Source organism: Scomber japonicus, chromosome 6 (genome assembly GCF_027409825.1).
Source record: "Scomber japonicus isolate fScoJap1 chromosome 6, fScoJap1.pri, whole genome shotgun sequence".
Lineage (NCBI taxonomy): Eukaryota > Metazoa > Chordata > Actinopteri > Scombriformes > Scombridae > Scomber > Scomber japonicus.
The window spans coordinates 18,613,647-18,628,797 of NC_070583.1; the positions used below are offsets into that span (position 1 = coordinate 18,613,647).

Genomic DNA, 15,151 nt, shown 5'->3' on the forward strand with positions numbered 1-15,151 from the left:
TAGATGAACAAATCTAGAAGGGAGACGCGAGTCAAGATTTAACAATGTTATCAGACAGCTGATTACTTTTCAGGAACTGATTCTTTTGCCAAGTTCAGTCCTTGAAAACTTCATGAAAAAAGTGACATTTAGGTGTGGCCTATTTTTTTTTCTATGTTGATGCTGTGAAAAAAAAAACACAAATGTCGCTTCCTGGAGTACACTGATGGTGCTCAGATGATTGCTCATCACTATCTCTCTCTGTAACTCTCCTCCTCCTTCCTCTATTGGTACTGCATTTGTGTTCACTATTCTCTCTCTTTCACCCGCTCTCTCTCTCGCTCTCTCTCTCTGTCCTCTCTCCCCTCCCCCTTGTGTATGCACACACACACACATATACACGCACACACACACACATACACACACACAGAAACTGATGTGAGTTCCCCTATCTGTCAGAGCCAGTTCCTCCATTTAAGATGCTGACTTGTTTATGTTGAAGAGGCAAGTGAATTACTTTTGTCAGACCTGCACTGTACTTCGAGGATCGTTTTGAGGCTTTTTTCTTCTTTAATGTGCCTGCTCTGTAACAGGTGGAGGGGCATGAAGTCTGTTTTGTTGCTGATTTGTGGCTGATAGACATCTTCAAATAGCAGGGAGAGAGACAGAGACAGGTTGACGTGCAGAGTGGTTAGATAAGCTGCGTTCAGGCGTGGAGTTTAGTCGATGACTGGTAGGTGGGCAGCCTTCACCCCCAGCAGCTCTCTGTCTCGTGCCCAGTCTCACTTCCCTGGGCACAGAAAAACATAGAGGACACAGAGGAGGAGAAGGAGGAGGAGGAGGAGGAGGAGGAGGAGGAGGAGGAGGAGGAGCAGGGTCAACCATGGAGCTGTAGAGACACGCTCAGATGCCCGTGGGAACACCAGTAGAGGAGGAGTGCCGCCGCGGAGAAGAGCTCTGCAATGAACAAGACCAAAAGGTAATTTTAAAAAAAAGAAAAAGAAAAGAAAAGAAAAGAAGAGGGTGCAACCAAACTGAAAGTCTGCTGCCGCTCAGACACGCTTGCAGTTCAGTTTCTCAGCAAGTGTAAGTCTAAGTATGTGTCAGCAGCAAGCGTTCTGTGTGCAGAAGAAATGTGTGAACTTGAGGTTATATCTGAGATGCAGTGTGGTTTGTGCGAAAGCTATTGTCAAGTCGAAGAGAAATGAGGGCATTTACTTTTATTTTCCGCTTAGTGAGTGCGTGTGTGTATGTGTGTGTGTGTCTTCTGCTGTTTATTTAAATCTAGCCAGAGTGCAAATGGAGACAGAGCAAGCTTTATGTGGTATCAAAGCACAGGTAGCAGACACACACACACAAGTCACACACTGGCACACGGTCACAGCTAATGTGTTTGACCTGCATATCAGTGAAAAATATCAACTTCTCAAATTGTTTGTGTGTACTGCACACAAGCAAGCCCTGACATTCAACAGTTGTTGCGTGCCTGTTGAGTTCTGCCTGCTCACCTTTCCATGGAAGTTCTGCTTTTTCCATTCTGTCCAGTAGTCTGAATTTACATGTCAGTTCAGGGATATTTGTGTGTGTGTGTGTGTGTGTGTGTGTGTGTGTGTGTGTGTGTGTGTGTGTGTGTGTGTGTGTGTGTGTGTGTGTGTGTGTGTGTGTGTGTGTGTATTTGAGATTAGATACTGTTGAGAAACTACATGTTAGCTAGCTTTAATAGCCCTAGATTGGTGCTGTTGTACTGTTGCTCTTATTGCCTGGAATGAAATGGTTGTGTTGAATATTAAAGTTAGAAATGATGTGTGATTGAGCTACCTGAGTTGGACTGAAAAAGTAGGTCACATTACTGTACATCCCCTACACTGTTTAGCATTAACACACAGGGTGAGGATTAGGTTTCGTTAACACAAAAACAAGAAAATATCAAATACATTTTGTTACAATGAGACTTGAGGGCAAAGGAAAAGGAAATAATAATAATGTATCAGTCAAGAACAAAAAGACGAAAAGGAGTGTGTGAGTTTTTAAAGATGCATTGATGCAGAAGGTGACTCCAGTAGTTCAGGTGTGGTGTCCTTGCCTCTCCACACAAAACAGATGAAGAGATTTATGGACTATTCCTGCAAGTTCTCTAATGCTAAGTACAATGGTTGGTACAGTGACTTCATGTTGGACCAAATAGATGAATGGCTCATTGCAGTAGATGCATCCCCTTGATGCAGAGGGGGGAACAAGAACGCAGGTTGTGAGAGGGGAGAGCGAGAGAAAAAGAGCAGCACACAAACAAGGCCTTCAAAGGGCCCTTGCTTCAATTAATCAATTAAGGGAAGAAAGAGAGGAATTTGCATATCCCCCCGGCCAGTGTGAGAGCGAGAGAGAGAGGAGAGGGAGGGAAGGGGACTGGATCTGTAGCCAGGAGTCCTGACATAGATGGGAAAGAGAGTGAGAGGGGGATTTCCAAAGAAAAAAAAGGAGAAGCTGTTTCCTGAATGGCTTGAATTGAATAAGGATGAAGAAAGAGGAAAAAAGTGGGTGGAAAAAAACAAATGAGTGATATGATGCTGTTAAATATAGAGAGGTGGTTACTATGTTTTACCCAAGTTCTTTATCAGATTCCTGGGAAAAGGTGAATTCAAATGTCCAAACAGTATCTAGCTGTGCTCAAATTTGCATGGGAGTTCGCCATTCTCTTGACGGTATTTACCAACAGGTCTCCTCAGCTCATTACACAGAAAAGAGACCATTGATTGCTCGGCTGCCTATTACCTGCTCAGCACTCAGGGGGAAATTCCCTGACAAACGTCATGACATCAATAACATTTCCCCATCAGCACTTCTGTTTGTAGTAGCGACGATTGCGTCTCCTCATATGAGCGATGGCTTCGACAGACCGAGCTGGATTCACTCTGAGTCAAAGACAGAGATGACAAGTTGTAAAGGGCACTGAGATAAGAAAATCAAAGAGAGTAAAGTTATATGATGTTGAAAGGATTACTTTATTCATCAGTTTGTTTATATTTAATAGGTCATAATCATTTAAGCCTTTTTATTATAGTTCATATAGTATAGTATAAGTCTTGCTATTTGCTTACACATTAGTTTACATGTTATAAAATACAAAAACCTAAAAAGTATATAATGCATATATGAAGATATTCACAGACTGTATATATACTAAAGGACAAAATTAAAAAAACAAAGCTAAATAAAGTCATTCATTCAAGCAAAAGTGGAATATTCATATTTATATTACTGTAATAAAAAAATATTTGAATATGTTACTGAGAGCTCTGGGAACATATTATGGTCATTTTAACAATTTATTGACATTTTATATTTTAATAAATTAATAGACTGATTAATAGTGGAAATAGTCATTAGCTGAAAACTTGGAGTCATATATTAATTTGCACAACGGTAGAGTTGAAGGAGCCCAGTGAGGCCCAGTGGCCTAATGGATAAGGCATCAGCTTCTGTGGTTGGGGACCTCTATAATAATGTATAATTTATACATTATCATTAAAAAGAAAGTGTCTATTTGAGATTGCTAGGCATAAGCTAAACATATTACTGCTATGAGATCAAAAATCATATAGAAGGAGATTAGAAGAACAGCCTTGTTTTTCCTCCAAGCTTGATATAAAAAAAAATTAAAAACAAAAACAAATAAAAACTGAAATGGAGATTCATGGATGGATCATTTTTATCAACTCACAGAGAGGTCGAGTCTCATCCTCATTGCAGAGTATCTAATGAAGGTACACACTGTGCTGTTTAGTGTTAGTGTTTGGGATTCAGTAGCCAGCTGGTGTAATGAGGCAGTGGCACAATCTGAATCCGGTCATGGCTGAGGGAGGAACGAGTAGTGCGATAACTGTGATGGCTGCATGGAACAGCTCGTCCAGGCAAGCAAGCAGCTGGTGGTATAAATACATCAGTGAACGTCACCCCGTACACCTGTATGAAACCGTGCATCCATGAGTGTCCGTTTATTTGTTGTACATAAAGCAAGAAACCCGACGATCTTGTGAGACTGGGGGTTAGATGCATTTGTATGTTGAGTAATATATTACTGTGTGTGTGTGTGTATGTTAACTCTCTGTGTGTGTGTGTGTGTGTGTGTGTGTGTGTGTGTGTGTGTGTGTGTGTGCGTGTGAGTGTGTGTGTTTGTGCTGAGAATGAGAGTGGGCTGGGGAAATGAGCCGCGCATACAAACACAGGTTAAGAGAAGGGGATGTAGGTCTGGTCATTCAGGGAACTTGTCACCAATTCTCTGAACTCGCAGTGTTTCCTGGTAATGTCATCATATTAGCTGAAATATAGAGACCGACAAAGTCTCACTGCATTACACGACGCGCACTGCTTCTGGCGATACGTGAGGACAAAAACTTGAAACCTGAAATTCTCAAGTAAAACACAGAATGACTGAAAACTTTTTGAAAGAGGTCGACACACTCATCAGGTTTCATTTACACTTTTATTTAAACTTTGGTGTCATTTAACAATTTGGCAGGAGGCCTGTGACTCAAACCTTTAAGTCCTCTGCAATCTAAAGCCAAGATACAGGTTTAAATCTAAAAAAGTATGAAAAGTCAGTAATTTACTTGTTATTGTGAAATACCATTAGACATTGCTAAACTGCTAAACTGAGCCCCTGATCTGAAGAGGAAGCATTAATCTTATCATGAAACAAGGGAGTCCCCTTTCAAAATGTTTAAAACTAGCTCCACATTAAGACTGCACAATTATACACATAAAAGGCTAGTTTTCATCTGACTTTCATGAGATCAAAATTCTTCTGTAGTTGCAAGTGGACCCAAATCAATCCAGTTTCACTGTAGGGTGGGTTAGGGTTAGGGTCAGGTGCAGCCAAAAAGTGTGATCTAACCAAACTCCTCACTGAACACAACTACTGTCCATGCAAATTGCTTCTGTTTGCAGAGTAATATTGAAACCTAAAGTGGATGTGATCAGCATTGACACTGTCCTACAGCTGTGGTGCCTTAAAACAAAGTGATGTCCTCTTGACAGCCTTTCTCACAGGTTCAATTGGGGAGTGTCTGTGAGCTGTGATGAGCTCATTGTACCAAAAGAAACCATACCACAGAAACCTTATAAAAAATAAATAAATAAATAAAGGAAGATTAGCTATTTAGCGAGGCAGAATTGTAAACATGGGGTGACAACACTGTATGTTTATAGCATTCATATATTTCTATTTATAGATTTTTCTATTAACAGCAAGGATTTGTCAGACAACTTTTTTTTTTTAAAAACACTTGCAAACAGATTTTGCATGCTGTCATTTCTTGCTGTTCAGGGTTTACAGGCAAGGTGTCAGATGGCAGTGAATACATATCAGAGGCTAAAAGGAGTTTCCTGAGGAAATCCTGAAGAATTTCAATGGTTTGCACTTTAGAATTAGATGTGTGATGTATTGTTGTACTGACCTCATCCAAATGTGATGTAATATTGCTCTGGAATAGTATGATTTTCAGCCTAATTTTAAGATTGTAAGTGCTGTAGTAATGTAGCTACATCTTCAAGTCACACAGTAAAACCATTTAATATACACAGCAATTTGTAAAGGGCGTTATAGTAGCCCTGATAATTATAGTTATAATAATTGAATTAGATAAAATATTATAGATAGTCATGAACTAATTTAACTCATTTCCTTTGTAGCAGTAAGATTACTTGAAAACAACACATGTGTGAAGTGTGAGAAAGGGAGGTTAGCACTTGGCAACCAATGCCAAAAACAACAAATGTTCATAAACACTTCACATCAACACAGAGAGGTGAAATCGAGTACACCTGTTTATGGCAGGGTCAATGTTGTGCCTCTCTTGACCCCAAACCCCGCCCCCCGCGCTCCCACCCCACCACACACACACACTGAAGTGATCCAAATCTGTTTTCTGGACTGTTCTGCCACTATCTGTCTGCCAGGTGGCTTCAGGGCTACTAACACAGAAAGCAGTGCGTTTGTTTGCAGTTGTTATGCCTGTGCATGATGGTTCAGACAGCTGCAGTGCTGTAGCACATCTTATCAGATGTGGGGAGCTGCATTTCCTCAGAGGTTGACCTGCACTACCTCACCACACTCTGCTCTACTTATTTCTAGTCTACTTATACTGTGTGTGTGCGTGTGTGTGTGTGTGTGTGTGTGTGTGTGTGTGTGTGTGTGTGCGTGTGTGCGTGTCTGTCTGCCTGCCTCTCAGGAAACCCAACGTGGAGAGCTCTGGTGTGCTAAAGAGCAGGAAGCTGGTCCAGCGGAGGAGGAATACATGTCCCAGTCCTCAGGACATCAGCCGGGCCCTGCAGAGCCCCAGCTCTGCTCCCAGTGCCAGTGCTGCCAGTCTGGATGAGCTCATACATCGCTGCCTAAACTGCTTTGGTCAGTGCCCGTCCCTACGTGTTTACATGTGTACCCAAAGTTTGTCATGTGTCCTTATTATCGAACACAGGTTATATAAAAGAGGACGAGCGAGACTGAAGTGGGGGAATCCAGGGTGAGAGAGACAGACAGACAGTGAGGGAGGGAGACAAAGGGCAGTCTCATACAATGAAGCTTTGTTCTGTTTGGCTGCAGAGACCAACCAGCTATTCCCATGCACTGTTTAACCATACCAATATCTCTCCTCTGCCGGTCTCTCTTTCAGTGGCCTCTCTCTCTCTTCATCAGTCAGTTCAACTAAATGGATACCACTAGAAGTACATAGCATAGCATAGGTTAATGGCTGGTTTTGAGATATTCAATTATGAGAATCCAGTGAGAGACATTTACCAAGACCTAGTAGCAGTTATGTCCCATTATGATAAAAATGATATAATGTATATAATGTATATATATATTAGCAGGCTACAGTCACCTAATATATCTCATACAGAAGGGAAATAGCAAAAACACTCAAGGAACGTTGTCATTCTTAAAATCCACCTGAGCTGCATATCTTTGGGTTTGACAGTAGAAAACAACTATGAAAATTTAAGCTCATGCATGCAGGCTCACTGAATGAAATCTTTAATGTACTGAACCGAACGCCACCGTTCAGAGTTTGTGTTATTGTTGTTTTTAACTGCACTAATCCTCCCTTGTGGTTGCAGATTTAGAGGGAAAGCATTCCAGCCCCAGAGGGTCCCAGCTGGTCCACATGACCCTGATGATGCACAATTGGGTCGTGCCATCTCAGACGTTCGCCCAGAAACTTCTCACTCTATATCCTCCACTGTCGCTCAGTGCTGTAGTCCATTCCACTGTTCACAATCACATGACCAAATTCATTAATCAGATCAGGAAACAGGCATGGCTTTGTTTTTTGTTTTTTGATTCCTTGTCAGCAAAGCAGATTTGAAGTATATACCCCTGCTGTTTAGCACTGGGCCATATCTGCACAGTGTGTTCAGATCCTTGACTCTTTCTCCCACCTATAAGGATTGTCCCTCGGATAGGAGAGGACTGAGGCGGGCACAGATCTGCCATCTTGTCAGGTGAGTAAGGGCAACAGGCGCCTGAGCGTATTGTATGATGACAATGAGCGTGACAGAACTGGTTGTCCTGCTTTTTTTTGCGAGTAGTAAACATATTTTCTGTCCTGCTTCGTGGCAAGGCAGTGGATCAGCCAGTTCCCAGCAGTATTTGAGGCAGACCCCCTTCTCGAGCAGACTATGGGGGACCTGTGGGCACTGGTCCGGTCAGACAGAGAGGAGACGCACTCGCAGCTCATCGACACCTCCTGTCTGTGAGTCTTGTTTTGATGTTTATTCACCATCATGCCCTGGAGGATTTGTAGTTTGCTTATTTGACCACAACACCAAAAAGTCTTTCTATAAATAGAAAACCGTCTATTTCTGTCACTTGGCTTTTCTTTTCCTAGAAACCCTCATGCAAACATATCCCAGGCACCCTCACCTTCTGTGAAGAAGAGGAAGGTGTCTTTGATCTTCGACCACATGGAGCCAGATGAGATGGCTGAACATCTCAGCTACCTGGAGTTCAAGAACTTCTGTACTGTTTCAGTGAGTTCAGAGAGCAGCTTCTCAGTATTTGCCATGCTTACTCTGTTTAATGAGGCCTCATCATGTTGACATGACTTGCAGTGATGTTGCTGCTCACAAAACAGAGACTCAACAGGTGAACGTGTATAACATGAATATTTAATAACACATTCAATTGAGTAATCACCAATTAAATTGCTAAATATGTTGCTGATGGCTGATTAAGACAGATAATTGTATCACCAACCTAAGAAAACATCATTTTAAAGCTAAGCAGAAGCAATCCTTTTTTCTGCATGTTGAAGCATATTTGAAAGGTGCATAAAACTCGACTCTAATGCACTGCTGTTTTTGTTTCATTTGAGTTTCATGCAGTACAAAGACAGTTTTGCCTGAGTCAATATGAAACAACAGGGGTGTGACAGTATCAAACACACTCCAATATTGTCACGCCACATGTTAGGGCTGCACCTTCCTATGACTTAACTTTTAGAAAGTTCAAGCATTTTATCAGCAAGATTAAATGGATAGTTTACTCAATTAACATTTATATCTCTACACTCAAACACCGTACAAAGAAAGTGGTAACACAAATTCCCTTTTATTATGAGGTCAGATGAGATATTTATTCCATGGCCTTGCTGTGTGTGGTAATAATGAAACACTGTTTTGGGAGTCAAAATGAGTTCATCACTCCAAGTCATGAATACAAGGGAGGAAACAATGCCACAGATATTGGAGATAAAAGTTTAAAGTAAAAGTTTAGGATGCAGCTTTTAAAGCCTGCTTGAACAGCTTGAGTGAAAGCGGTGCTAAGCTGCAGCCACCTGCTGACCGCTGCTATCTGATTGGCCAGTTCCTGGACTACCGCATCTACGTGGTACGAGGCTCAGTGAGAGACAACCCTGCTCTGGAGCGCTCGGTCATGATGTGTAATGGAGTCTCCCAGTGGGTCCAGCTGATGATCCTCAGCAGACACACAGCCCAGCAGAGAGCGCAGGTCTTCACCAAGTTCATTCATGTGGCTCAGGTAAAAACTGGCTGAATAATGAAAAACATCACAAAAACTGGACTATCAGAGAGATCTTTGTTTAGCTGCTAAGAGCTTAACTTTTTTTTTATTACTCCCTTCATTTACTCTTGTGCTTTTTCCTCAACAGAAACTTCGAGCTCTGCAAAACTTTAACACTCTAATGGCGGTAACTGGAGGCCTCTGTCACAGCTCAATCTCCCGCCTAAAAGACACAGCAAACCTGCTGACACCTGACATCACTAAGGTACGCTCAACATCACACATCGACTTTGAGTCAGCCTGTTGCTGACTGTACCTCACCACAAGGTTATGATGAGAGAACGTTTCTTTCTTGAATCATCCTCCTCCCTGAATTTTGATATGTATGACCTCTGTGTCAAATGTATCAGTGTCATCATGTCGTGCTGACTATTTAAGCAAGACCAGTTTTTGTTACTGCCGTCTGTCTGTCATGATATATCTCAGTTTAGTGAGATTTGGTGGCAGATATGGCCTATAACTATTAACCTAAAAACATACCAGTTTGTGTGCAGATCCCAGATATCAATTTTACTTTAATGAAGTTTTTGTCTTGTCCTTCATTCTCTCATTTTAGTTGTATGAGTTGAACAAATATCACTCTTCCCTTTCTTAAAATAAATAATTTACTATATGGCTTGATAGAAAGCCATTGGTTGTATTACAAACAGTAGATGCTACATTGAAGAGGGTTTTATAAAATGACATTTATTACTGTGCTCTTAAACCACTGAGATTTGTATAAAGTGTGAGCATAATTCAAATGATCTTGTTTAAAGGCACAAACAAGAAATACTTATTTATGTTTTATATGTGTCTCAAAATGATGAAACAAAACCAAATTGTCATTAATTATGAATTAAGAATATTGTTTGAACCAAATGTTGTTGTATGATGACTTCAATTTGTTAATCAGATCCTTTTATGGTTACATTAAAGCCAAACTAACAGAGACTCATATATCATCACTCTTCTGCTCTCTATCAGGCCCTGAGCGAGATGACAGAGCTTCTCTCCTCGAGGAGCAACTACAGCAACTACCGGCGGGTTTACAACGAGTGCAGCGGCTTCAAAGTGCCCATCCTGGGTGTGCACCTGAAAGATCTGATCTCGCTGAATGAGGCCCTGCCAGACTACTTAGACGAGGACAAGATCAACCTGGGCAAGCTTCAGCACCTGTACAGCAACATCAACGACCTGCTGGCCATTCACAGCTCCACACCACCGTTCGAGGCCAACAAAGACCTTCTGCACCTGCTCACGGTATGAGACAGAAACAAGGAGATGAGTTTTAAGGATTCAGATGAGAAGAGTCAACGAGGAACGTCTTAAGTTATGTTCTTTTAATGCTTCAGCTCTCTCTAGATCTATACTACACTGAGGATGAGATATATGAACTTTCATACACCAAGGAACCCAAAAACCCCAAGATCCAGGTCAGTAGATCTTCAGCTTCGCACTTGTTTTAACGTCTTTTTTTTTTCGCAAGAGGAGGGACATTGTTGCATTTTCTGTGGGTGTAACATTTTTGAAAATAAAGCAGAGACTAGGTGCTATAGTACATCAAAGTCAACCACATCAAAGCGCTGTACGTTAAGGGAAGCGTGTTATGTGGTGGGTGTGCTCTTTTTTTCCCCCATTGTTTCTCACATGTGCAGTGTGTGCATTTATTGGTCCACAGCCTGTAGCTCCAGTTAAGTCACCCGTAGTGGCTGAGTGGGGTTCGGGGGTCACACCTCGGCTCGACCCCGACACCATATCCAAACACGTCAAACAGATGGTGGATGTGAGTATGTGACTCTGCAACAGCCTCCTGTCTTTCACTTCCTTTTTACTTGGTGGACTAAAGCAGAACTAACTAACAGCTCCTTGATAAGTGCAACTAAAACTCTTTTCTTTTCTTTTTTTTTGATTGCTCTGTTGCCCCCTGCAGTCCATAATGAAAAACTACGACCAGAACCAGGACGGCTACATTTCACTGGAAGACTTTGAGAAAATAGCAGCCAACTTCCCCTTTTCCTTCTGCACTCACGAAACTGACAGGTGAGGAAGCTGCAACACGCATACAGGCCTCTCATCATGACGTGGCTGCAAAAGCAGATTAAACACGAGACAATTGTTGAATGGTCTTACTCACTTTTTGACGTGCACTTTGGAACATTTTTTTGCCCAGGCAGGGACAAATCAGCCGTGAAGAAATCACCTCTTACTTCATGAGGGGAATGTCTATATGTGCTAAGCTGGGCTATAACTTCAATGACGCGCATAACTTCCATGAAACCACCTATAAACGGCCCACTTTCTGTGACACTTGTGGAGGCTTTGTGAGTATCCACTGTTCTCATTTTTGGTTATACATATACATATATATATATATATATATATATATATATATATATATATATATATATATATATATATATATATATATATATATATTTAGTGGCCAATCAAACTCTAATATCACATATCATATCATATCTGCCCTCTTCTAGCTATGGGGAGTCATCAAACAAGGCTACCACTGTAAAGGTAAGATTATAAAGACAAACATTAAAGGTTCATCTGCAAGTTCTATATAAAATAAAAGGGGTTAAAGGGTCAGTTCACCCAAATTACAAAAAGAACATATTTTCGTAACCTCCAGTTGGTATCTTAACCTGAGACACCAGATGGTAGAGGCACATTTAAAAAATACCTGGTAGGTGACTGGATTAATTATCTGTCCATTACTTTGTGACGCAGTTGGATTTGCGAGACCACAAAATAACGCAAGATTCTTCATAAGACGCTAATATGTCAGAATCACCGGTGGTTCAGACGTAATTGCATAACTTGAAGCCTGACATGATGGAACTTGCAAGGTCATGATCTCACGAATCAAGCTGCCTTGCAAAGCAAATTTGATTTGGCCATGCAGATCATTTCGGTCCAGATTTAGAGATATCACTTTCTCAATTTAATTCAATTTAATTTAATTCAATGCCTTTACTGTCATTGCACAACACATTCTGTTGCCACCTACCATTGAAGTGAAACTTGTGTGGTTTGTGGTGCTCAGAACATGGAAATATTAGATTTGAAAAACTCAAAAGTAGTATGTCATTTGAGAAACAATGTCCTGACTACTTTCATAATTATTTATTTATTTATCTTTGTAAAAAAATTATACTAACTTCCAAATGTTAGCTGATTAATATTATTTGATGTACTGTTGTTGATTATGTTTGTCTGGTAAGGTGTCCTTGAGTGCTTTGAAAGGCGCATTTGAATAAAATACCTAATTATTACTATTATTATTATTATTATTAATTAGTTAGTTTTGTAATTTGAGTCAACTGATCCTGCTGAAGTTGAAGTTTCAACATTTTTTCTTTTTTCTGTCTTTAAGACTGTGGCATGAACTGTCACAGGCACTGTAGGGATCTAGTAGGAATGGAGTGCTTGAAGAAACATAAAAACACAACCGGGTCCTGCCCGTGCACCCCTGCGCCTGAGTCAAGAAGCAAGAACAGTTGGAGTATGTCAATTTTCCTTTTTTATATACAGTACACACACAAAATTCCCAATCTATGAAAGCAACATTGAATTGAACCCAATGAACTTACTGTATGTCTTTTATATTCCCCCGTCAGGTTCAGAGGATGAGACCTTTGTTTTCCCCCAAAGTAACGAGTCAGAACACAACAAGGGCACTTCCATTTGGAAAAATTACACCGATGATTCAACGCTGTCACACCGCTCCACTCAGACAGATCCTGGAATATGGACACCTGAGAAAAAGGACAGGAGGGGATACATCCACAACTCTCTTGTACACGCATCCCCAGAAAGAAGGGTGAGACACAGCGTTAATATAATACCTACAGTATGATCATACAGTAGGATGAGGTTTGTTAATCAGATTTTTAGGTTATTATCCCTCATATACTGCTCATATTCTGACCCGCAGATCATTCATTAAAACCTCATCAGTCACATACATGAATGAGTGATTGATCCTCAATGAAGCTTTCAAAGAGCAGAGTTCATTCTGTTTACAGAGAAAAAACATTTACAATCACACTATAAAATAGTCCTATGTTAAATTAAACAGAACATAATGATTTGATTTAATTATATTAAATATAATAATTTGTTTAATTATTTTCCATTAATTGTTCTATGAATTTCAAATGACCATAATATACTATAATAATTTAAATCTGAACTGTAAATATTGTTATTGATTTACTTTAATAGCTATATTAATTAAATGTTATGTTATTATGTTTTATCACTGGGTAACACATCATCACATTATTTCAAAATTGTTTCATCACTATGTAGCAAGATGTATCAAATGAAAAAATTACAATAAATAAAGTATTCTTCAAGAATATATATTAAATATGGGGAATGCAACTATATTTTCAAAGGTAATTTTTGAATAAATATGGGTCAGACAGTCTACAAAAATGTGTATCAGCTGCACAATTTCTTAAAAGTTGAAATATTTCCATTCTTTGTATATTTTGGTTCACAATAGTAATGAGTCATTTTATCAAATGAACAAATATATGCCAGTCTAAATCAGTCAATCAACAATATTATACCGGCTGGAGTTTAATCTTACTACTTTGGCTTCTCCTTACTATAATGTAGTATTTTCACATAGTTGTTGAGGACATATTAAAATAAATAGTTCCAATCTCCCGAAAGTACTATGGTGTAGCCAGTTTTGGAAAGTCAAGACTTACCTTGTAGATTATTTTGCTGTCATGACTCACTACATGTATTATCTTTTAATGATTAAGGTATCTTTCAAATTATTCTAATCTAATTGTCAAATTTCTGCCTGTCAGAAACTATCAGAACTATTTTATATTATTACAACTATGTTTCATTGTCATTAATTATGTTTATGCATCACTTTCCACTTATAGGTTTTAAGGGCTTAATGTTTCCAATTTTTACTATAATTGTTTTTTTTTTTAATTGTATGTTTTTATACTTCCAGTTCTTAGTGTTAAATGTTAGTTTTTATGTAAAGGACATTGAGTTACCCCCTGGGTATGAAATGCATTATATAAATAAAGCTGCCTTGCCTTGCCTTATAAGTGCCCACAGGATGAGTTATATTAATAAGCACTTCTATCTGCTTATAACTACATTTCAATATAGCTTCATCATGGTTGTAGAAAGCCAATCAATGTGTATATAGTGGGTTTTTATAGGGCATATAAATATAAATCTGCATATAAATCTAAAATTCTACATATCTCAGTTCAAGTATGATATTTTTGGAGATTTTTAGGCAAAACGAAACTTCATAAAAGCTTTTCTTACTAGAAACTGAAAGGGGAGGAGGGACTCCCCACAATATAAAAGGAGCAGTTTTTCTCGATGATAAATATGTCTCCTCTGTCACAGGTCAACACGCTGCCACACAGAGCTCGAGGCTGCTCCATGCCTGTGCCTGTTTCCTTCCTGCAGGAGAAGATGGAGGAGCTGCATCTCTACAAAGACAAGAGCAGAGAGCCAGACTGACCCCAATATCACGTTTAAAAGCCCCCCCCCCTCTTCCCCCTTCAACCCCCCATCAACAATGGACAAAATATCCAGATGTCACCATGTTTCTGACCAAGACGTGTCAGACTGGTGTTGAACTGATGAAGTCTTCTGGACGTTCTCTTTTTGAACGCCAGCAAAGATTTAACGAACTCCTTCGTGTTTCAAGTATGGTCTTGTCACGTTTTATGATTTTATTTTTTTGTCAGCCTTATTAGTCGGACGTGTTATTTAGGCTTCAAACAATGGATTTCCTACCATAATTTATGAACACCTCATTTGTCTCTAGAGCAAGTGCCTTTGGTTCTCTGGTGCTAAGATTCTTCACAACCTCAAAACCGTGTGGTTTATTTTGTCAACGATCTACAGAAGATGTAGGGATAAAGGATTTCCTGATCTTAAATACACACATATATAATAAATTATCCAGGGTAGGAAATTAACACTAACCACCTCAACAAATTCCTGATAACTTTGGCAGCTATATTTGAAAACTCAGCTCATAAATTTGGGAACCAGCATAAAATTGTAATTTGTTTGGCTTAGAAATGGATATGATGTTATGTT

General features: G+C 39.7%; 1 protein-coding gene across 1 annotated transcript; it reads left to right on the plus strand.

Annotated features, from left to right (window-relative positions):
* The first annotated feature begins 862 nt into the window (after positions 1 to 862).
* On the plus strand, positions 863 to 15,120 carry rasgrp4 (RAS guanyl releasing protein 4). Its single transcript, XM_053320578.1, has 17 exons — positions 863 to 958; positions 6,207 to 6,382; positions 7,093 to 7,204; positions 7,414 to 7,476; positions 7,596 to 7,727; positions 7,863 to 8,004; positions 8,840 to 9,013; positions 9,144 to 9,260; positions 10,022 to 10,297; positions 10,390 to 10,470; positions 10,716 to 10,820; positions 10,968 to 11,077; positions 11,208 to 11,358; positions 11,530 to 11,566; positions 12,426 to 12,554; positions 12,670 to 12,872; positions 14,447 to 15,120. Exons 1-17 carry the CDS (start codon positions 942 to 944, stop codon positions 14,561 to 14,563), a joined length of 2,142 nt encoding a protein of 713 aa, XP_053176553.1. The 5' UTR covers positions 863 to 941; the 3' UTR covers positions 14,564 to 15,120.
* Positions 15,121 to 15,151: the final 31 nt, after the last annotated feature.

What these genes read in the sequence shown, in the direction of transcription:
- rasgrp4 (XM_053320578.1), top strand. An exon ending in ACCTTCTGCACCTGCTCACG is followed by an intron (nt 10,298 to 10,389) that starts GTATGAGACAGA and finishes TTAATGCTTCAG; the next exon opens with CTCTCTCTAGATCTATACTA. An exon ending in TGCACTCACGAAACTGACAG is followed by an intron (nt 11,078 to 11,207) that starts GTGAGGAAGCTG and finishes TTTTTTGCCCAG; the next exon opens with GCAGGGACAAATCAGCCGTG.